The sequence below is a fragment of the Acartia tonsa genome, chromosome 1, assembly GCF_053477335.1.
Source record: "Acartia tonsa isolate MP-2025a chromosome 1, ASM5347733v1, whole genome shotgun sequence".
In the NCBI taxonomy this organism is placed as follows: domain Eukaryota; kingdom Metazoa; phylum Arthropoda; class Copepoda; order Calanoida; family Acartiidae; genus Acartia; species Acartia tonsa.
In genome coordinates, this window is record NC_137260.1 from 30,240,161 (window position 1) to 30,264,473 (window position 24,313).

Genomic DNA, 24,313 nt, shown 5'->3' on the forward strand with positions numbered 1-24,313 from the left:
AATAGGCACAACATGGCATTTTCAAAATTTTGTGCGTTATCTGTAAACTAAAAAATCTAATGAAGTGAAAACCACAATAAATAATAATACCAACCTGTTAAAGAAAACTGATTCCGGAATGCATAAGTTACACTATTTTTTCTCCGCGAGTATATTTTTGTTATCACAAGAATATCATTGAACAGGAATACCTCCCGTTGATGTTGCCCTATAAAAGACAAATCTTGGTTATAAAACTGTTACAGAAATTTACAAATAAGTTTAAATAAAATACTTATCAAAGAAATTTTTTTTTAATTTCAGAATTTTCGTCTCCAAATAGCCATCATTAATAGTAATTTTTATTTACAAAAATTATCAACAAATGTAACAATATGTCTAGGATTCCCATCTCTAATTTTACTTCATTAACATCAATGAAAGGATACCTGGTTTGTCTTTTTTGTTTATATCTTGAACCTCATAAAGCCGACAATAACAGACAAGTCTTCTATAAGGTACGGCAAGATTTGGACACTTAACAACAATCGTCTGCTGAACCTTCATAACCTAAATAAATAAAAGGGGTAGTTTCACGAAATACATTTGAACTTAACTTAGTGAAACGCATATTTTTTCCTGTGAACTTAATTTAGTGAACCACAGGAAAAAATATGCGGTTCACTAAATTAAGTTCAAATGCATTTCGCGAAACTACCCCTTTAACAATCTAACAAGGATGATAAAGGCGAAGTTCATAAATATAAAAGTTAAAAAATGAAAAATAGAAAAGAATAAGAGTTATTGTTCATTGAAACATTTACACAAAATTCGAACCATCAATTTTAATTGCAACAAAGAACACTAATATTTCCCCAATAGAAATCTCAAATACAGCATAACAGAGACAGAATTGTAGTGGTCGTATGAACAAAATTTCAGCAGTCTATCATTTTTAGGGAGAAAGGGGCGTCGTAGCTCAATGGTAACGCACCAATTTACGGTGGTTAAAGTCCGAGTTCAACAAATCGAACTTCTTAGTCGTAATACATTCACGCAACTTCCACTAGGTTGTGTAAATAGCACGCAAAGTCCTAATTTCATGATGAAAGGGATAGTTGAATGAAGTGCATTTGAAAAGTTTGATTGCAAGCATAAGTTACAAGAAAACCATCTAACATATATAATTTTGTATTACAATAAATAGCAATCAGGGGGGGGGGGGGTCGGATATGACACTTTTGCGTAGACAGGGAGCATAGGCTTTGTCTTAGGAGTGAGAGGATAGGTTATTAAAGAAAAAAGTTTACTTTTGGGGTGTATTTTTCTTATATTTAATATTTTGCTATTTTTAATGAGATTACCTGAGTTACGTGATCTGAACCAGGTTTAAACTCTTGGGTCTTAATTCGTTCGTAGACACCATTCAACATCTCCGGATCTGGATCAGCCCCGCCATCAATGCCACGAAGATTTCTGATAAAATCTTCTGCTTTCATTCTCTTTTCTGGCTTTAGATTTGGGGTGTGAAGATCAGTATTTAAAAGAATGATAGCGAAGGCAAGGATGAAAACTGTATCCACAGAGTTTAATTGACTGAATATAAATTACAATTAGGTACGGTAGTCTTATGTAAACAATTTGTGACTGATTATTTTTAAAGTGATTTTTTTTACTCTACTAGAACTTTCTTTGTTATCTATACATCCTTAACTTACAGGATTACTTTTTAGACTCTCGTATACTTACTCATAGCTCACACTTAAGGCTTTTGGTGGTTTTTACTTCATGAATATAGCACCTTACTTTGGACTCATCTTTTTATATTGTTAATATGTTGATATTCAAAAAAATCAATCTCTACTTTTTTATAGGTATATGAAATCAAAAAGCTATTGATTACAATCATTATGTCATTATCTTTAAATGAAGGAAAAAACTCTGAAAGCATGAATTTTACAAAAATATGAAAATTATTGTAGTAAAGTAATTTTGGTATGTCAGAAATGATTTTTTTTTTATATAAAATATGATGATATAGGTATGTGACAATTTTTGAAACCAAAACTAAAAGTCCCAGCATAAAGATAGACATAGATTTGAAATGATAGTATCTAATTTAAGTAGGTAATGGATCCTGGTATTGGTAATGAAATATAAGCATCATTACAAGTAACTAATTTTTTCTGCATTTATTATAAATTTTTTAAGTTAAAAATGGATGAGCAAAAATAGAAAATGCAAAAAAATTCGGCGGGAAACGACGGTTTTCGGCGGTTCCGCCTCCGTTTCTTCACAGTTCCATATTGCATCACTTTAGTACAACTGCCATGCCAAACCTCAGAGCTGTAGCACTTAATTTAGTTCCTTTCATAAACGTCCGAGGGGGGAGGGGGGGTAAAGTGGGGATTACCCCCCCAAAAGAATTTGAAAAAAAAAATTTTCATTTTACCCCCTCCATTTCAAATTTACCCCTACCCTGGGGGTGCCGTAGGCACCCCTAACCATTTAGAAGGGGGTATTTACCCCCCCCCAAAAAACAATTTTTTTGGGGGTAAATATCCCCCCAAAAATAAAAAATCTTTAACAAAAAAGCATTTTTAATACTAAATATTTGATAAAATTTAAATTACCCCTGCCAACAGATTTCAGTAGGGGTAATTACCCCCCCCCCCCAAGCCTATTTACCCCCGGGGTATAATTTTTTTTTTTTTTGGGGGGGGGTCTAAAAAACGAATTACCCCCCTTTAAAAATTTTATCCCTCCTCCCAAAAAAAGCTTGGGCGCACCTGGTTCCTTTGACTTGGTTTTGGTTTCAAAAAGTGTCACTTCCGCCCCGCCCTTTAAACAATTGAAAGACCAGTTCATCGCTTTAGATGTCCCAAGGTATATACAAATGATGAGATAGCACTAAAATATTTAATTGGTGGAAGAAGTAAAAACTAAATGCCTATTCTTTAAAAAAAAGAAATAAAAAGATGAATTTTAAACTATTTAAATAAAAAGTGACTATGAACGAACGAGAGTAATTGGTTTTAAGCACCTAAAAGCAGTGAATTTGAGTATTTTTGGTGAATATAATATTTTTTTAATTAATACAATTTACCACCCCTTTTAATAAATACAAATTTTTCATCGAGTACACTTTTGTGTCAAAGCATATGCTGGTTTACAATCTTAACTCGTCATACATTGACCATTTTTTTGTCAAAACCGTGGTAGACTTCTTTTTCCCAACCATATAGCATTATAAAAGAAAAAACAAGTGTATCAACCAAAAAAATTTCTTACATGACTGCTGGAGGTGCTTAATATCACTTGCTCTCGTTCGTACATAGTCCCCTTTTGTTGAGTCAAAAATTTTTTATCCGCGTGTAAATCTGAGGATCTGAGTGAAAAATGACCACGCTTATTTTAGGCTTCTATCTCCTTATTTCGTCCGATAGAACTTACCTGACAACACTAGGGTTACAAACACAATATCTTTGGCTGAAAACTTCTGTCAAGCGTTCAATTTTTTGTGCTTCTCCTGGCATTCTAAATTGTTTAAATATTAGGTAATACCTATTTAATATGAATACAATCTGGCAATAAATATAGGAATGTAAGTGGGGGGGGGGGGGGGAAGTTCTGACACATTTGCGTAAACCTGGTGTATAGGCTTTATCTTTGGACTGAGAGGATAGGTTATTAGGGATAAAATCATTCTTATATGATGAATTTCCCCCAGATTTTAGATTTTTTGGATAGGCCTCCAGGTGCAGTGGTCTCTGTACAGGTAAAAATAATTTTTTTTTTAAAGAGTGAGATGTCAGCTTATGAGACAAAATATGCATGTTTTTTCTTCAAATATGTGATTAACAATCAAGAAGAAGCATATTTTGTTTTATAAGTTAACATCTAACTCATCAAAAAAAATCTTATTTTTAATTTTTACCTGTACTCCCCCCCTCCTTAATTAATGAGTACAGGGAATGAAATACAAACCCAATTTTTCTTTTCACCTTCACCTAACCACTGCGCAGGGGGGGGGGGGATGACCCTGCAGGATATTAACAAATAAAATGTGACCTACACTAATCTACGTTAACTAACAAAAACAAATGAAATACAACAACAAATGTTCGGTTGCATTATCTCTAGTGATTCAAGAATTCGTAAAAATGGTTGCTGTTAGTTTCAGAAATACGAATATAATCTGAAAATTTGAATTTGCTGATTTATTTGGTTCTCAGTGTAAAAAAGTTATTTAACGTGTCGTATTAAAGACAGCTTTCTAGGGATATTAAAATGAAACCTTGTAGGTAAGTATTAAATTTAAGATTTTTTTTTCAATATTTATGGAAAATTGACTGTAATTCAATGCTATCAATGAATTTTAAGTATGACTGAGAACTGGTTAGTCTTTATTGGACGATTCAAGCTCAACTAAAGCCAACATTAGAGTACTTGTAGGCATATAACCCCCCTTTAGAAGTCTTTATCTTACTCAGACGGACTAATTGATTAGACGATTCTAAAACCTCAAGAACCATTCATCAAGCCAAAGTTAAAGTTATTCATCAACTAACTTGAATGGATGGACGACGGGTGTAAACAGATAGACATACAAACAAAAAGGTTGCAAATGTAATATCCTGGATTGATTAGGTTTGGTTGGACTAGTCTTAAGCATTTTTTCTAGCCCTAATATAACAAAAGTTGTATTTTTTTGTTAACTTTCAAGGACGGATGGACGGACAGACACACAAACGAACGCACAAAAAAAAGGACAAATGCAAACAGACTGTAAAACTGTAAGAACAATTCTTCTTGCTATACTATATCTAAAGTTTAAATGACACAACGGATGACGACTTCTATGAAAGCGAAGGCCTGAAATCAAACTGAAGAACAAATAAACATATAGTGTCCAATATAAAAGCAGAATTTTTCTTAAGGTATAAACATAATTCTATATAAACTTTTTGTAAAATTGCAAATAAATGTATTCTGTCTGTTTCAGGACATTATAAGGACTAGATTATATTAGAAATGTTTTACATAAAACTACAATATAACTGCAATGTACGTACATTGTAATGTAATTGTTAGGGTTTGCAATCCAAATCCGAAATCCGCCTAATTTTTGGACAATTTTGTTGACCCAGAATTTAAATTGTGGATTGGATTGTTACTTTTTATGACTTTGTAGCACTTAAAGGGACTGTAAACGAAAAAATTTCTCATCAGATTATCAAACCTTAACAGTATCTCATTCACATTTTGTCAAAGTTGGGTCAAAACGGGCTCTCATTTCCTTAAAAAACGGCTATTTCCGCCGATTTTTACTATGTCCAAGATTAGGGGAAAAAAATTCCGTACTATATAAATGTGCAGTTAATTGTCTTTTTTACCTTCTATAGCTAAAACTAAACTTTATGACATAGTTCTCTATTTGTTCCTAACGGTTAAGCCTACTTTTAACTTAATCCTTCCTTTAAATCAATGTATAGTTATTTAGAAATTGATAAAATAAGCAATATTTTTTATTGAAAACCAAATACAATAACAAAGCTAGAAACAGGTTTTTTTTATTAGTATCCATGTAACTTTAGATGGCCCATCTCTCGCCCACATTTAATTAAAAGTGTAAAATAATTCTCCATAGTGGGTTATTTATTGTCCGACACAATAAAAAAGGATATTATCATTTCAAATAATATCTGAGATTCAACACTTTGTAAACAGTGAGGAATTTTTTGGTCAATAATACGAATTTAAAATAAATTATTATTACTTAATTTCTACGTTATTTCAGCATGAATTTACAATCTAATGTCATAAAATAAATGCTTAACAGTAAGTAAATAGTTTAAACTATATGTGACAAGTTAAATATCCCTAGAAACATTTTAATAAAGAAAATCGTTCAGATTTTCCCTGTTTTTCCAGTTTTCCCTCCCAAAATATCGAAAAATCAAGGCTTAAATCCTTGATATAATTGTTAATAGGACGTTTTTGGTTGATCAGTTTATTGAAAGGTGCTTAGAAAATGTTAAGATTTGATAATATGATGAGAAATTTTTACCTTTACACTCCCTTTAAGTATTTTTTTGTTTCTTAACTACAATTTAAATGGTGGGTAGCATCCAAAGTTTTTTTGTATTTTATTTTCACAGTAGCTTTTCATTCCCATTCTAGGTTATGTTAAGTAAGGGTTAACAAATGGCCGATGTAGGAGCTAGAATTTTTATTAATAAAAAACCTTAAAAAATGTTGCTAGAATCCGCAATCCACAATCCGAAAATCCACCAAAAAAAACCAAGAATCCGCAACACACGGATTATTGTAGGAGTCCGGCTCAAAAGTTAAGCGGATTGCCAATCCTTGTAATTGTACATGAAACTAGGAATCTTTGTTCAAGGGGGGGGGGGGGCCCGGGGGGTGTAATGACATCTAAACTGAAACCGTGAGCAAAATGGTCTAAATATTGAGCTAGATTCTTGAAACTTGGTACATAAGCCTAGTCCTATAGGTACTAAATCTAAATGGCAAAATTTTTATTTTCAGGTTAAGTTAGGTAAGAAAACCCTGTGAAAAAGGGAGAAAATGGGGTTTTAGGCCTTTTTTGGTCTATTTTAAACAGTGTAGAACCTTACCTTGTTTTTTATTAGGTTTTTTCCCTCGAATACACTGTGTCTATACACAAGGACATTATTTAAGATGATTCAGCAAGTCGAGGACCGACCCCAACGGGTTAGGTGGGTGGCTCGCAGGAGTAAAGTGGATTTTTTCTAAAGTTTGTGTGTCATATATCAAATATAGGTTTTTAGAGTTTTGGTCCCAAACTTATTGAATCACCTTAAATAAATGTCATTTTCCTTATGAATAAACAATTATGAAAAAACAATTAAAAGTAAGTTTTTACATCAAATTACACCAAAACAAGCATAAAAAGGCCTAAAAATCCCATTCCCACATGCTTATCTTACTTACTAGGCTTATGTACCAAGTTTCAAGAATCTAGCTCAATATTTAGACCATTTTGCTCATTGTTTAAGTTTAGATGTAATTACGCCCCCCCCCTAGATATACCACACTTTTCTGGGATCTTGCTGCGTCAAGTATCAACTGTTGGGAATATCAAAGGATGACTCCATGCAAAATTTGAGCCGGATCCGGCCAAAACCGGCCGTGAATTTTATAAAAAACCGGTTTTTTCCGGTTTTTAGGGGGTATCTGTAAATCGATTCAGCTGGAGCAAAACCGGTTGGAGGTACAAAAAATTTTACTTCACATGAAATTTAGCCAATGCAATTGCCTACAAAAATGTACTTCATCATCAACTTGATTGGACAACTCTTTCCCCTCCTAAATGTCCATTAAAACCTCGGAAACGGCAAAAATCGCCAAAAATCACGCCTTTGGCGGCGAATAATGGCTAAACGGTCAGTCGGAGGCGAATGAAACATAAATAAAGAAATGTCCGCCTCAAAAAGTTGTTCAATATCAAAGAGATGCTTGAAGTCTCTAAAACGACTCCTTCCCCTCCTTTAAGGGGAAAAACTGAAGAAACGTCATTTTCAAAAGTATGCCCACTTCGTGGGTGTGGGGGGCACTGAACCCGTCACCCCTGGGTCACCAAATATAAAGTCTAGGCGGCTCACATTGCTGAAATTTCACCAAGTGAAAGTCTTGTGTCATTATCTCTTATGAGAAAAAAGTTATTAATGAATTAAAATTTCAAATTGTGATTTTTTGATGGATTTCTTTGATGAAATGACAGGCCAGTCAATTTTTAGGCCATTTTTTGCGGTTTTTGGGCTGTCACGCCCAAACGGTTTGAGATAATCTCACGGGACCTTTTGCCCAACCTAAGTCTGGTTATTTGTGAGGTCTAGGAAAAAAAATCAGACTTACGCAAAAGATTATAATTATAATCTTTACACAGAAAAATGGCACGAGGTGAGGGTTTGAGGGGGCAAAATGAGCCGACCAGCGATTTTTGACGGCGCGCTGCGACGTCGTGCTTCATCCAATCCGGGATTTTTTTTTCTTAGACCTCACAAATAACCAGACTTAGGTCGGGCAAAAGGTCCCGTGAGATTATCTCAAACCGTTTGGGCGTGACGGCCCAAAAACCGCAAAAAATGGCCTAAAAATTGACCGGCCTGTCATTTCATCAAAGAAATCCATCAAAAAATCACAATTTGAAATTTTAATTCATTAATAACTTTTTTCTCATAAGAGATAATGACACAAGACTTTCACTTGGTGAAAATTCAGCAATGTGAGCCGCCTAGCCTTTATATTTGGTGACCCAGGGGTGACGGGTTCAGTGCCCCCCACACCCACGAAGCGGGCATACTTTTGAAAATGACGTTTTTTCAGTTTTTCCCCTTAAAGGAGGGGAAGGAGTCGTTTTAGAGACTTCAAACATCACTTTGATGTTGAACAACTTTTTGAGGCGGACATTTCTTTATTTATGTTTCATTCGCCTCCGACTGACCGTTTAGCCGTTATTCGCCGCCGAAGGCGTGATTTTTGGCGATTTTTGCCGTTTCCGAGGTTTTAATGGACATTTAGGAGAGGAAAGAGTTGTCCAATCAAGTTGATGATGAAGTACATTTTTGTAGGCAATTGCATTGGCTAAATTTCATGTGAAGTAAAATTTTTTGTACCTCCAACCGGTTTTGCTCCAGCTGAATCGATTTACTGATACCCCCTAAAAACCGGAAAAAACCGGTTTTTTATAAAATTCACGGCCGGTTTTGGCCGGATCCGGCTCAAATTTAGCATGGAGTCATCCTTTGATATTCCCAACAGTTGATACTTGACGCAGCAAGATCCCAGAAAAGTGTGGTATATCTACCCCCCCCCCCCTCTTATTGTCAAAAAAGTAAAAAATCAGCATGTTTTAAATGGAACGGACTTTCTGTTAACAAATAAAGAGTTGCTACGCTTTCTAAATTTTACCCAATTGTAACAAGAATAATTATCAAAAGTTTGTAATCATTAGGACATTTTAACATGGTTAAATTAACGAAAGACCTAACCGTTACATAAGTACGGGACATCTTAATTTTGGAAAAGTTTTGCTTTAAAAAAAGGTTGACACACCAAAATTGTGTGACGGACAACTGACTAGGGACCTAAATTTAAAAAGGGTTATATAAAAGACGAAAGCATATGATTCTTTTTAGAATTGGAGGGAGAAGTGGAAACTGGACCTCCAAGGGGAGGGTGGGGGAGGTGTAAAGAAAAATTTACCCCCCTGAAAAATTGCAATGCTACAACAATTTTTTAACGTGTATTTCTTTTTGTTTAAGATCTGGTTACTTTCATTCAAAATTGCAAAATTTTGTGTGATTTTGCAAAAATAATTGTATCGATAACTTTAGAAACAAATATTACCTACATTATATAATATCATATTCAAAAATTATTAAATAAGTTTAAATATTTTCAAAATACTTACCTAAAATATGTTTGAAATTTTCTTAGAGCTACATCAATGTAAGAATTTGAAATATCTATTTCATTGGCGAAAGCATTGAGTACCGCCATATTAAAAGGATTACTGATGTTTCCTAGGTAATCTCCTATCATTTGCTTTGACAATCCTTTTCTGGTTATTAAAAATCTTGCGACTGCTGCAGGTGAATTGTCCAGAAAACCTTTAGCAATTAAATATGATATGCCTTTCTCTGGTTTCTTGTTAAAAATATTTAGCCCTGTTCTGTAATGTCTCTTTCTAATAACCTCGTTCACTGTGTAATTTGTATTATTAAACAATGAGTCTTTACACGATGGTGTTGACCGTGAAGAAAATTCATTGAAAGAGGAGTCTCCTTTGTTAGAGCCTGGTACAAATCAATTACATAAGTCTTTTTAGTAGCGAAGCTACTCTTTAATTCCAAATGTCCGTCCGTAATTAATGAATTGGGGGAAACGTGATATTCTCGGCTCCTATTCAAGATAGACATCTAAAATTTTTAGTGAAGATTCCTATGCCATATGCCCATCTAATCTATACATTGTTTTGTCCATCTGTCTGTTATTTGGAGTGATAGGTCAATTCCTAGATTTTAAAGTTTTCTTATATTTTGCAACTCCTTTTCAAGATAGAGTGCTAAAATTTTCAAGGATTAAGGGGGAGGGGGGAAGGTTTTGCCGCTTTCGCTTACTCCGTGATTATTGGGCTAGGAATTAAAGTTAGACTATAGGTTATTTGGGATAAAAGTTTACTTTTGGTAAGTACTTCACGTATTTTTAATCATTTTTTGGATAACCCCACCCCCTAGCCCCCCGGGGCTCAAAATCCCCCTAAAAATGAACCTAACCTTAATTTTATCAGGAACCATTTGACCAAAAGAGATGATTTCTTAAACTTAAGCTTTTATGCTTATAAACTACCTTCTAATTTAGAAGTCACCCCCCTGCCGCCAACCCCTATCCCTCCGGGGCTCAAAAAAACCCTAAAAATGAACCTAACCTTAATTTTCTCAGGAACCATTTGACCAATAGAGATGATTTCTTAAACTTAGGCTTTTATGCTTATAAACTAACTTCTAGTTTAGAAATCACCCCCCTGCCGCCAACCCCTAGCCCTCCGGGGCTCAAAAAAACCCTAAAAATGAACCTAACCTTAATTTTCTCAGGAACCATTTGACCAATAGAGATGATTTCTAAAACTTAAGCTTTTATGCTTATAAACTACCTTCTAGTTTAGAAGTCATCCCCCTGCTGCTAACCCCTAGCCCTTCGGGGCTCCAAAAAACCCTAAAAATGAACCTAACCTTAATTTTCTCAAAAACCATTTGACCAATAGAAATGATTTCTTAACCTTAAGCTTTTATGCTTATAAATTAAGTTTAAGTTAAGAAGTCACCCCCTTGCTGCCAACCCCTAGCCCCCCGGGGCTCAAAAAACCCTAAAAATGAATCTAACCTTAATTTTCTAAGGAACTATTTGACCAATAGAGATGATTTCTTAAACCTAAGCTTTTATGCTTATAAATTAACTTTTAGATTAGAAGTCACCCCCTTGCCGCCAACCCCTAGCCCTCCGGGGCTCAAAAAACCCTAAAAATGAACCTAACCTTAATTTTCTCAGGAACCATTTGACCAATAGAGATGATTTCTATATGATAAGTTTAAAAGTCGCCCCCGCGCCGCCAACCCCTAGCTCCCCGGGGCTTAAAAAACCCCAAAAATGAACCTAACCTTAATTAAAATTTCTTATTTGAAGAGTTAGAGGTACACTTATTAAACCAAACATGCTTCTTTTTGGATGTTATTGACATATCTGCTGGAAAAAATAGAATCAGCCTTCAGGTTCAGGTGCTGCAGGCCTCCAGGTCCACTCTGGAGACAGATAGAAATTAAAATTTCTTATTTGAAGGTTTAGAGGTACACTTATTAAACAAAATATGCATCTTTTTTGATGTTATTGACATATCTGCTGGAAAAATTAGAATCGGCCTCCGGGTTCAGGTGCTGCAGGCCTCCAGGTCCACTATCGACAGGTGAAAATTAAAATTTCTTATTTGAAGAGTTAGAGGTACATTTATTAAACAAAATATGCTTCTTTTTGGATGTTATTGACATATCTGCTGAAAAAATTAAAATGGTTCAGGTGAATATCTAAGATGGTTATTTTGGAATTTAGAGGAAAGGTATTCAAATAGAATAAGGTTAAAGTAAATAATATAGTCAAATTTATTGTTTACAGCTTCAATATGTGTTCCCGACAGGCTCCAGGAGCATGCTCAACAGGTGAAAATGTGTAATGTTTGAATCAAGATGAAAGGTTACTAAATAGAAATAAAAGATATGTACAACAAGAAACTTAATCAGTTATAAAAAATGTAAAGTTATCCTATATGATAGCTACTTATTTCCAGTGAGCAATATTGTCGCCATTTTAGAACTCTGAAAAAAATACCTTGCAGATTAAATTATTTGTTAAAAAATACAACTCACATAATCATAAAGAAATACTGCAGAATCAACGGACTAGATTTTTGTATCTTAATACTTAGTATTTAGAATACCTGCCTAGAACACATATCAAAGCTTTACATGATAAATTTCACTATAATATCATATTTAAACCATTTTCTATTTAGAAACTTTTTCTTTAAATTCTAAAGTAACCTTTTTTTTATTTTTCACCTGGCCAGCGGTCACAACGATCCAGATAAGGTGTCTAAATAAAAGAATCAATCAATATATTATTTTATTTTGTTAATCATATATGTTTATTACATCCAAAAAGATGATTCGTTTTTTAGATTAACCTCTATTTCTTCCAATACGAAATTTTAATTTTTACCTGTTTAGTGTGGACTTGGAGGCCAGCAGGACCTGAACTTGGAGGTAAATTTAATATTTTTCTCCAAAAATGGTAATAACATCCAAAAGATCCATATTCTGTTTTATAGGTTGACCTATAACTCTTCAAATAAGAAATTTCAATTTTTTACCTGTCCAGAATAGACCTGGAGGCCTGCAGCACCTAAAACTGGAGGCGCATTTTAATTTTTCCAGCAGTTTTGTCATTAACATCAAAAAGGATGCATATTTGGTTTATAAGTGTAACTCGAACTCTTCAAATAAGAAATTTAAATTTTTACCTATCTCCAGAGTGGACCTGGAGACCTGCAGCACCTGAACCTGGAGGCCGATTCTAATTTTTCCAGCAGTTTTGTCATTAACATCCAAAAGGATGCATATTTGGTTTAATAAGTGTACCTCTAACTCTTCAAATAAGAAGTTTTAATTTTTACCTGTCTCCAGAGTGGACCTGGAGGCCTGCAGCACCTGAACCTGGAGGCCAATACTATTTTTTTCAGCAGGTATGTCAATAACATCAAAAAAAAGCATATTTGGTTTAATAAGTGTACCTCTAACTCTTCAAATAAGAAATTTTAAGGTTCCTGATAAAATTAAGGTTAGGTTAATTTTTAGGGTTTTTTTGAGCCCCGGAGGGCTAGGGGTTGGCGGCAAGGGGGTGACTTCTTAACTTAAACTTAATTTATAAGCATAAAAGCTTAAGTTTAAAAAATCATCTCTATTGGTCAAATGGTTCCTAAGAAAATTAAGGTTAGGTTCGTTTTTAGGGTTTTTTGAGCCCCGGGGGGATAGGGGTTGGCAGCAGGGGGGTGACTTCTAAACTAGAAGGTAGTTTATAAGCATAAAAGCTTAAGTTTAAGAAATCATCTCTCTTGGTCAAATAGTTCCTGAGAAAATTAAGGTTAGGTTCATTTTTAGGTTTTTTTGAGCCCCGGAGGGCTAGGGGTTGGCGGCAGGGGGGTGACTTCTAAATTAGAAGGTAGTTTATAAGCTTAAAAGCTTAAGTTTAAGAAATCATCTCTAATGGTCAAATGGTTCCTGAGAAATTAAGGTTAGGTTCATTTTTAGGGGTTTTTTGAAAAGTTTTGGTATCTTACAAAAAAAACGGCGGCGGAACCGCTGCTCCCGCCGTTCACCGCCATTTTTCGCCGCCGCCAAAATTTTTTGTATTGCATTTCTCGCCGAATCAGGCAATTTGGAATCATTGATTTGAGACCATGTTATTTTATTTTTAATTTTTCCCCTTACGATCATTTTTTTCAAATTTTCGTTTATCAAGGTATATCTTAAATTCAGTGCTTCTCCTGTGCTTTTAAAGATATTGAAATAAAATATTTTGAGGTAGGTCAGTAAAAAATATTCAAATGAAAAATGGCGGCGGTACCGCCGCCGCCAAATAAAATTTTTTTATTACATTTCTCGCCGAATTAGGCAACTTGGAATCATTTGAGACCTTGTTATTTTTTTCAAAAAAATTTACCCTTACAAGCCATCCTGCGGCGGCGGAAAACGGCAGTGGACGGCGGGAGCGGCGTTACCGCCGCCATTTTTCATTCAAATATTTTTTAATAACCTACCTCAAAATCAGTGGCGTGCGAAGCACTTTGTCTAGGGGGGGGGGGGGCATTTTCATATGGGCGTTTTAATTGGGTGGGCCTTCTAATTCCTATCCCTTCCTCCCTTTCCCTTCCCCCTCCCATCCCCCACCCCTATCCCCCATCTCTTGATCCCCATCCTTTCAGCTAAAAGGCATCTTGCTAAAAAAAAAGAATATTACCCATCCCCCCACATGGAATTAAAACCTTGTGCTAAAAGGCATCTTGCAAAAATAAAAGAATATTTACCCATTCCCCTCCCCCCCTCCCCCAAATGGATTAACCCACTATAAAAATTAGGTGGGAGCGAGATGAAAACTCTTTTAGGAAATAGTTGCATTAAAAACTCCCCCTTTGGAAAATCACATTCCCCCATAGTGCTAAGGACTGACAGACATAGTGAATTATAGCTAAAAAGTTATATCATCATCTCCCACCCTCTTTAAATGGCATTTTAAAAATCTGCCACTTTTTTATAAAGTGGTGATTGCAACTTGCAAGGATATGCTAGATTGGTGCGCGAAGTGCACCAAAAAAATTTTACACCACCTTCAAACTAAAATCAAAGACAACAAAGGTTGTGTTATTTTATCAAGTCAAGAATATAGGGTGTTGTGAGCTTTAATTAGGGTTTTTAATGTAAATTGCTTGAAAAAACATGGCATTTAGTTGGGGGAATATACACAAAAAAAATGATATACTTATCCTGAACATCATTTGATAAACTTATATATTGATATACATTTAAACGAACATACAGTTTTGATGAAAAAGACTTAGATAAGGGGGGGGGGGGGAAGTTTGTACACTTATAGGAAATGAAATTCAGTATCAAAGTTTGGGAGGGACGTGTGGGCTTGTTTTTAAAGTTATCAACCTAATTCTTTTTGTAAAATCTCTTATATGACTGGATGTACACGGAAAACTTTGAAAATTGAATTTTGGTACTTTCCTTCAAGAGGCTAGTGGAGCAAAAGACCCCCCAAAACACTAAAAATATGAGTTCTGAGCTTATTTTTAGAGATATCAACCTAATTTTTTAAATGAAAACTTTTTAAAAATAACTGAACTTAGTAACCATTACACATTTCATTTTGGGACTTTCCTTCTTGGGGCTTGTGGAGCAAGAGACCCCCCAAAACTAAAAGAAGGAGTTCTGAGCTTATTTTTGAAGATATCAACCTGATTTTTTTCAAAGAAAACTTTTTAAAAATAACTGAACTAAGTAACTAATACACATTTCATTTTGGGACTTTCCTTCTAGGGGCTTGTGGAGCAAGAGACCCCCCAAAACTAAGAACAGGAGTTCTGAGCTTATTTTTGAAGATATCAACCTGATTTTTTTCAATGAAAACTTTTTAAAAGTAACTGAACTTAGTAACCATTACACATTTCATTTTGGGACTTTCCTTCTAGGGGCTTGTGGAGCAAGAGACCCCCCAAAACTAAGAGATGGAGTTCTGCGCTTATTTTTGAAGATATCAACCTGATTTTTTTCAAAGAAAACTTTTTAAAAATAACTGAACTAAGTAACTAATACACATTTCATTTTGGGACTTTCCTTCTAGGGGCTTGTGGAGCAAGAGACCCCCCAAAACTAAGAACAGGAGTTCTGAGCTTATTTTTGAAGATATCAACCTGATTTTTTTCAATGAAAACTTTTTAAAAGTAACTGAACTTAGTAACCATTACACATTTCATTTTGGGACTTTCCTTCTAGAGTCTTGTGGAGCAAGAGATCCCCCAAAACTAAGAATAGGAGTTCTGAGCTTATTTTGAAGATATCAACCTGATTTTTTTAAAGAAAACTTTTTAAAAATAACTGAACTAAGTACCTAACTATTACACATTTCATTTTGGGACTTTCCTTCTAGGGGCTTGTGAAGCAAGAGACCCCCCAAAACTAAGAACAGGAGTTCTGAGCTTATTTTTGAAGATATCAACCTGATTTTTTTAAAGAAAACTTTTTTAAAATAACTGAACTACCTAAGTAATCATTACACTTTTTATTTTTGGACTTTCCTTCTAAGGGCCTTGTGGAGCAAATGACCCCCTAAAACTAAAAATAGAAGTTCTGAGCTTATTTTTGAAGATATCAACCTGGTTTTTTTAAAGAAAACTTTTTAAAAATAACTGATCTAAGTGACCATAACACATTTCGTTTTTGGACTTTCCTTCTATCGGCTTGTGGAGCAAAAGACCCCCCAAAACTAAAAATAGGAGTTCTGAGCTTATTTTTAAAGATATCCTGAATTTTTTAAAAGAAAACTTTTTAAAAATAACTGATCTAAGTGACCAGAACACATTTCATTTTGGGACTTTCCTTCTAAGGGCTTGTGGAGCAAAAGACCCCCCAAAACTAAAAATAGGAGTTTTAAGCTTATTTCTAAAGATATCAACCTAATTTTTTAAAGGAACTTTTTTAAAATAACAGAACTAAGTAACCTTTACAGATTTAATTTTGGGACTTTCTTTCTAGGGGCTAGTAAAGCAAAAGACCCCTGAAAACCATAAATATTAGTTCTGAGCTTATTTCTAAAGATATTAGGTAAGCTGATTTATTAAGGAAAACTTTTTTCATTTAACTGAACTACGTAGCCACAACAGATTTGCTAAAAATCAGGTTGATATCTTTAAAAATAAGCTCAGAACTCATATTTTTAGTGTTTAGGGGGATCTTTTGCTCCACAAGCTGCTAGGAGGAAAGTCCCAAAATGAAATGTGTAATGGTTACTTAGTACGGTTCTTTCTAAAAAAGTTTTCTTTAAAAAATCAGGTTGACTAAGTAACCATTACACATTTCATTTTGGGTCTTTCCTACTGGGAGCTGGTTGGGCAAAAGACCTCCAAAACACTGAAAATATGAGTTCTGAGCTTATTTTTAAAGATATCAATAATGTAGTGGTAATCAAGAGTGTGTAATGGTTACTTAGTTCAGTTATTTTAAAAAGTTTTCTTATAAAAAATCAGGTTGATATCTTTAAAAAAACTCAGAACTAATATTTTTAGTTTTGGGGAGTCTTTTGCTCCACAAGCCTCTGGAAGGAGCGTCCCAAAATGAAATGTGTAACAGTTAGGTACTTAGTTCAATTGCATTAAAAAAGTTTTCTTTGAAAAAATAAGGTTGATATCTATAAAAAAAAAGCTCAGAACTCATATTTTCAGTGTTTTGGGGGGTCTCTTGCTCCACAATCCCCTAAAAAGAAAGTTCTAAAATGAAATGTGTTATGGTCACTTAGATCAGTTATTTTATAAAAGTTTTCTATAAAAAAATTAGGTTGATATCTTCAAAAATAAGCTCAGAACTCCTGTTCTTAGTTTTGGGGGGTCTCTTGCTCCACAAGCCCCTAGAAGAAAAGTCCCAAAATGAAATGTGTAATGGTTACTTAGGTAGTTCAGTTATTTTAAAAAAGTTTTTCTTTAAAAAAATCAGGTTGATATCTTCAAAAATAAGCTCAGAACTCCTGTTCTTAGTTTTGGGGGGTCTCGTGTCACAAGCCCCTAGAAGGAAAGTCCCAAAATGAAATGTGTAATAGTTACTTAGTTCAGTTATTTTTAAAAAGTTTTCTTTGCAAAAAAAAATCAGGTTGATATCTTCAAAAATAAGCTCAGAACTCCTTTTCTTAGTTTTTGGGGGTCTCTTGCTCCACAAGCCCCTAGAAGGAAAGTCCCAAAATGAAATGTGTAATGGTTACTAAGTTCAGTTATTTAAAAAAAGTTTTCTTTGAAAAAAATCAGGTTGATATCTTCAAAAATAAGCTCAGAACTCCTTTTCTTAGTTTTTGGGGGTCTCTTGCTCCACAAGCCCCTAGAAGGAAAGTCCCAAAATGAAATGTGTAATGGTTACTAAGTTCAGTTATTTAAAAAAAGTTTTCTTTGAAAAAAATCAGGTTGATATCTCTAAAAATAAGCTCAGAACTCCTTTTCTTAGTTTTGGGGGGTCTCTTGCTCCACAAGCCCCAACAAGGAAAGTCCCAAAATGAAATGTGTAGTAGTTACTTAGTTCAGTTATTTTAAAAAAGTTTTCTTAGAAAAAAATCAGGTTGATATCTTCAAAAATAAGCTCAGAACTCCTTTTCTTAGTTTTGGGGGGTCTCTTGCTCCACAAGCCCCTAGAAGGAAAGTCCCAAAATGAAATGTGTAATGGTTACTAAGTTCAGTTATTTTTAAAAAGTTTACATTTAAAAAATTAGGTTGATATCTCTAAAAATAAGCTCAGAACTCATATTTTTAGTGTTTTGGGGGGTCTTTTGCTCCACTGCACTGGCCCCTTGAAGGAAAGTACCAAAATTCAATTTTCAAAGTTTTCCGTGTACATCCAGTCATATAAGAGATTTTACAAAAAGAATTAGGTTGATAACTTTAAAAACAAGCCCACACGTCCCTCCCAAACTTTGATACTGAATTTCATTTCCTATAAGTGTACAAACTTCCCCCCCCCTTGTCAAAGCAGTTTGAAATCTACTCTTAAATTGGCGCGCGAAGCGCAAAATTTTTTTTCACATAAAATAACTTTTTTTCAAATATTTGATGTTTACAAAGGTTTTTATAGAAATAACAACAAAATATACCATGTGAAGAAAAGTAGAAATCATTTGAAATGCTGCAAAGTGCAAATTCTTTTTCAAATATGCAGGGATGGAGTGGACATTGGGCTATTTATTCGTTTTTCTAATAGTTTTCTTATTCGTTGGCTCAACAACTTTAGGGACTTGATTGAATTTGATTGGTTGGTTTCCATACGTTCCATCCACTTTTAATTTTAATCTTTTTAATGATTAATTTTGTGTATCATCATTGGGGATGTACATAAATTAATCGGCCATTGTCTTTTCCCTACAGATCCCTACAAATATGTATTTTTTTGGTAAAGTTTATATTCTAAACAAGGCCAGGATGACAATATTATAACTAGCAGAGCACAAAACCCTATTTTATTTTGTATGATGACCGTTTGACATTCAAAGAAAATTGAATACTGGATGCCAAGAACAATGCAAAAATAATTTTAATACTGTCATCCAAAAAAAGTTTGAAAATCTGACCAAAAGCATCAAAGATAAAGGGAAATATGTAAAATATAAAAATAGCCAAAAACCTGCTAAAAGTGGTTATGCTCCTTGATAATAGTTGCCTTCTATGTTTTTATAGGAGCAGAGAAATTCATGTATCCCCCTATCAATGTCTTAACTTTTTCTACATTCTTGATCTTTTGGAAAAAGAAAGAGTTTTTTTGGAGAAAGAGGGGGCAAAAAGGGGAATTTTTTTTCACCAGGGTGGGGCAAAAAGGGACATTTTTTACATATAGGGGTGAGCAGGGGGGCGTTGGGTAGGGGGGGGGGGGGGGAAGGATCTCGCTAACCGCTGAATCAGTCGGGTTCTCCTTAACAGGGTAGCTTCTCATTGGTCCCGGGAAGGTTTATAACTATTTTCTTTGGTGGTGGGACACCCCCACCCCCCCCCCCCCAAAAAAAAATGAAAAATCGCCAACCCCCCCAAAAAATTTTTTTAAATTTTTTGAACTAAAATTAAAAATGAGTGGGAGAGGCACCCCCCCCCCCTAAAAATTTTTTTTTTTTCTTTCGCCCCCCCAAATTCGACTCTCTCCGTTATAAGGGGAAAAATTTTTTGAAAAAAATAACATGGTCTCAAATGATTCCAAATTGCCTAATTCGGCGAGAAATCAATTGCAATAAAAAAATTTTTTGGCGGCGGCGGAAAATGGCGGTGAACGGCGGTCTCGCCGCCGTTCTTTTTTTGAAAGATACCAAAACTTTGGGTAATTAGTGACCAAGCCTAAAAGATTTTACCCAATTATCTCTAAATCTAAGGGAGTAGCATCCAAAATAAAATTGCTGGTATGTCGTGGCACGAGTCACCACTAGGGTGGGTCGATTTTGGACATTTTTTTTCTGAGGCCAAAGCGGGGATCTGCACTCAATTTATATAGATATAATACACCTCTGGATGATTTAAAATTTATCCTAAGTTTTAAAACCGCTGACGACCAGACATTCAATTGTATAGCTATTTGTAAATGGGAGTCAAAAATTTATTGAATCAGAACTATGGCTTCATGGTGCTCCCTGGAAATGCCTTGAGGAGCTGAGTCAGGAACTTTTGTCCGTTTCAAAAAATCTCTTTCCTAGCCTGAGAAAATCTAAAAAACCTCTACAAATTGGACAATTCTCAATAAACCTTAAAAATTTTTGTTTTTTAGTGATTTCTAAGGCCAGGAACGAGATATTTTGAAACGGACAAAAGTTCCTGATTCAGCTCCTCAAGTCCTTTCCAGGGAGCACCATGAAGCCATAGTTCTGATTCAAAAAAAATTTTGAATGTCGTCTTTGCATACTTATAAGTAATGAATTATATTTTTAAGTGGTCGTGTTCTAAAGCTCAATTTTTTAAAATTCTTTTTCGGTCAGAAATGTTTTTAAGGTTAATTTTATCTGTTGCATATCCCCGCTTTGTCTAATTCCTATATGAACCAACCCCTAGTCACCACATTCCCCCCCCCCCAATTTTTTCAGATATCCATTCATAATTTTTGAGCTTTGCTACTTATGGATGTTGTCATACTTGTTTATTTTTATTTTTAGTAGCGAAGCTACTCTATAACTTGCAATGTCCGTCTGTCTGTATGTCCGTATGTCCGTATGTCCGTATGTCTTAGTTTGGGGGAAACGTGATTTTCTCGGCTCCCATAAAAGATAAAAGGCTGAAATTTTTTGACAACATTCCCATTATTAAGGAGCACAATTAACTCTAAAACATCAATGGCGGTTGGACCGCTTTTTAGCAGGTTTTAGGCTATTTTTGTATTTTTCACATTTTTGTCCATATCTTTGGTGTTTATGGTCCGATTTCCAAAATTTTTTCAGTTATAGTATCAAAATTAAGTTTCCTGTCTTTTTAATAAAACAATTATGACGGTCAGACTGCCTTTAAGCAGGTTTTAGGCTATTTTTGTATTTTTCACATTTTTCTCCATACCTTTGGTGTTTATGGTCCGATTTCCAAAGTTTTTCAGTTATAGATATCAAAATTTAATTTCCTGTCGTTTCAAGAAAACATCAATTGCGGTCAGACTGCCTTTTTGCAGGTTTTTGGCTATTTTCATATTTTTCACATTTTTCCTCACATCTTTGGTGTTTATGGTCCGATTTTTAAAATTTTTGTAGTTAAAAATATCAAAATTAAATTTCCCGTTGTTTTGAGCATCCATTTACTTTGACTGACAGTCTGTTAGTCATAGTACTGAAATATAAATATCAAGAAATTAAAAACAAATGTTAAAAAGGTTTCGTGATTTTTTTCCTAATATACATGCTTTTGACAACTAATCTTTAAATTCTTATACATATTTTTTCTGCTTCGCTACTTATGGATGTTGTCATCCTTGTTAATATTCTGTTTAATTAGAAATAAACTTAGCAATGTGATTGATTTATTCCTGAGGATTGTAAATTTCTATTTAGATCCCGTGATGGTGCTGATGTTAAAGATCTGTTTAACTCTTGCTTTTGTATTGCTGCTCGACTCGTACTTGAATTATTTGACAATAATAGTTGATTAGCTAAATCTATACCAGTACAGTTCTCTCTAGATCTCGCATCCATGGGTTGTTGATTTGTGGTTAAAACTTCCTGAGGACCACGTGGAGAACAGATTTGAAGTGCTAACTGCTCCGCACATGTGCGATGGTGTGAAGAACTAGAACATCTTATTTCGGTAGCCCTAAAAAAAACATACATATGTAGGGTAAAATCAGGGATAAGGGATAGGAAACCTCACCATAAATTAGGTCTCGGCCTGGTTTTGAAAGGGATCTTGCAACTTTTACCATTTGCCTAATTTAATGACCTTACTGGCGGACGGCTCATATTGGCTACCGCTCTAAACCAATAGTGTTCTGTGATTTGGGCTTGTTTTGTATCAACCAATCACCAATTGGCGGCGCCAATTGGTGATTGGTTGATACAAAACAAGCCCAAATCACAGATGGCGGAAATTTTAGAAGCAGACAATTCTAGAAAAAATAATGATTTCGTCTGCTACGAAAAAATAAATATAAATGGTGTTAGATCACATTAGTTTAATTATTAAATCTGCTTAGAGTTAAACATAAAAAAGGGCCAGATAGAAAAAACAAAAATAACGGGATTATTTTTTTGGAAAGAAGGTAGCTACAAATTTTCATTTGGTAGGTAGTTTATAAATTAGATGTTGTATTTTGAATTTTAAAAATTTAGTACAGAATTGATACAACACCTTAACCCTAATTTTTGTACAATACAACACAGTACAGATATATCATTAAATTATAGTATCCAAAGAACTTGATAGAATGTTACCCAAGTACATATTTATTTATTTATTTTGAATTTTAATTAGCAATGAAATTTTCAAATAAAATTTTTAATCATTAATAAAAATGCAAATAATACAAACTAAAATCTGTCTGAGGGAAACCCAACGATAGCTTTCTGACAGTTCAAATTACCAAAGTAAAAGATAAAAAATTTTGGGAGAGAAAAAACTTCATTTTAACAAAAGCCATTAATATAAAGGTTTATAAAAAGTTATGTTTTTTACTTTAAACTAGCTACCTGAATTTGATTCTATACTTTATCTACACACACACACACAGCTTTTTCAGTAGCGTTTAGGACGAACCACTGTGTCATCCCAAAACTGGTTTATTAGGCCTAGGCTTGAAATAGGCCTAAAATAATATTTTCCTACGTTTCCCATCCCTTATCCCTGGGTAAAATAGATAAGACTTATTATTTGAGGTTTAAATTTTTATATACAAGATTACTCAAAAACTAAGTTTTTCTCTTTTAACCTGTTCCCAAATAAATTTCAAAGGAAAAAGGGGCATCCGGCTATTATGATTAAAGGGATAGTTTCACAAAGTGCATTTAAAAAAAAAATAGTGAACTGTAAGTTTTTTCTATTTCAAATAACGTAGTAGTGCATAATATTAAGTTATTGATTAAAATGAAAAGATTTGACTAGGGATTTTCCTTAAAAAATGAGTTTTTCATTTTTATTTTTAACTTTGTTCATGTTATATATGGCAAAAACTTTTTTGTCATAAATACAACTTTAGATAGCATTTACTAGTTAATAGAACTTTAAACTTTTTATACAACGAAATACACATAACAAAGAATGACCAATAAAATATTTAGTATAGTACTTAGAGTAGTGATCTTTTTATATGTCTTAGTAGAATATATTAGGCATTGGATAGATATGATTATGTGATAAAGAATTTTAACATTGACCTGACCGAACTTTTTTTATTTTACAATATCTAGAAAAGTTAGTGATTTGCAACATAAATTACATGAGAATGGTCTTTATATATGAGACAAAATTGACTGGAATATTATAGAACTCACGAAATTTTTTTTAATGCCTAAAAACCATCCTAATTAATTAAACATACATAAACAATTGATAGTCTTTCAAAAAAAAATTCATTTAGTCATTAAATAATACAAAATTAATTTTTTTCGTTTTGACTTTAGCAACGCCATCAATTTTAACACATTGAAGAGGAGATACTAATTTTGTTCTAAAACGCACAATTTTCAGAGTTAAAACATGAGTAATACCTTAATCTCTTCCTTTAAACTTGCTTGAAAATCGAAAACCTTTAAATCAACACATTTATTAATGTGTAGGAGTACAGCTCTTCACAAGTCATTTTTACCTGGAGGTCGATTGTGGAAAAACCCCTGCCTAATATCAAATTTTTTTTTCATAAATGGAATAGTCTATACTTGGATAAAATATGGTATCAATTCTAGATTGGAGACGTTATTCAAACTAGTTCTATAACTGATTAATCTGTTTCCAAAAATCTAGCTTTCTTTCTTTACACTTATTTGTACTTTTTTTTCTTTTCAAAATGATAAAATGTTTTAACAAATAGTCTTAAATATATGAGGTAATATAGATAGAAAAGGATATCCAGGGAGTTTGGCTAAATCTTCCCTTATTACCTCTTGGCAGATGAACTATCCCTTCCTGTTAAACCTACATAAATGGGACACAAAAAAAATACAAAATTATGCATGAAAACAACTTTACAGTAGCGAAGCTACTTGAAAATTAATTTTGTTTAAACCATAGGGTGTGTTTTAGTTAATTATGAGAAAATATATCAACAGTAACGAAAAACTGCTGAGCTGCAAAATTGTTGTAATATTTATTAATAGCCACAGCCAGCGGCTGGTAGTTTGCAGCTCAACAGTTTTTTGTTACTGTTGATATATTTTCTCATAATTAACCAAAACAAACCCCCCCCAAAAAAACAAGATTGCATGTTCAATTTTACAAGTTTAGCTGAATAATTGCACCAGTGGTCAGCCGCCAAACCGCCAA

At 33.9% G+C, this 24,313-nt stretch overlaps 1 protein-coding gene across 1 annotated transcript in view; it reads right to left on the reverse strand.

Moving 5' to 3' along the window:
* LOC145329063 (uncharacterized) overlaps positions 1-24,313 on the reverse strand; it is a 73,598-nt gene that overhangs the window by 17,116 nt on the left and 32,169 nt on the right. Inside the window, exons 5-10 of the mRNA XM_080173084.1 lie at positions 21,368-21,652; positions 9,440-9,823; positions 3,433-3,516; positions 1,344-1,575; positions 429-549; positions 95-208 (exon numbers count right to left, since the gene is read on the reverse strand). Coding sequence (XP_080029210.1) covers positions 95-208; positions 429-549; positions 1,344-1,575; positions 3,433-3,516; positions 9,440-9,823; positions 21,368-21,652 — 1,220 coding nt within the window. The remainder of the gene's footprint in view (positions 1-94; positions 209-428; positions 550-1,343; positions 1,576-3,432; positions 3,517-9,439; positions 9,824-21,367; positions 21,653-24,313) is intronic.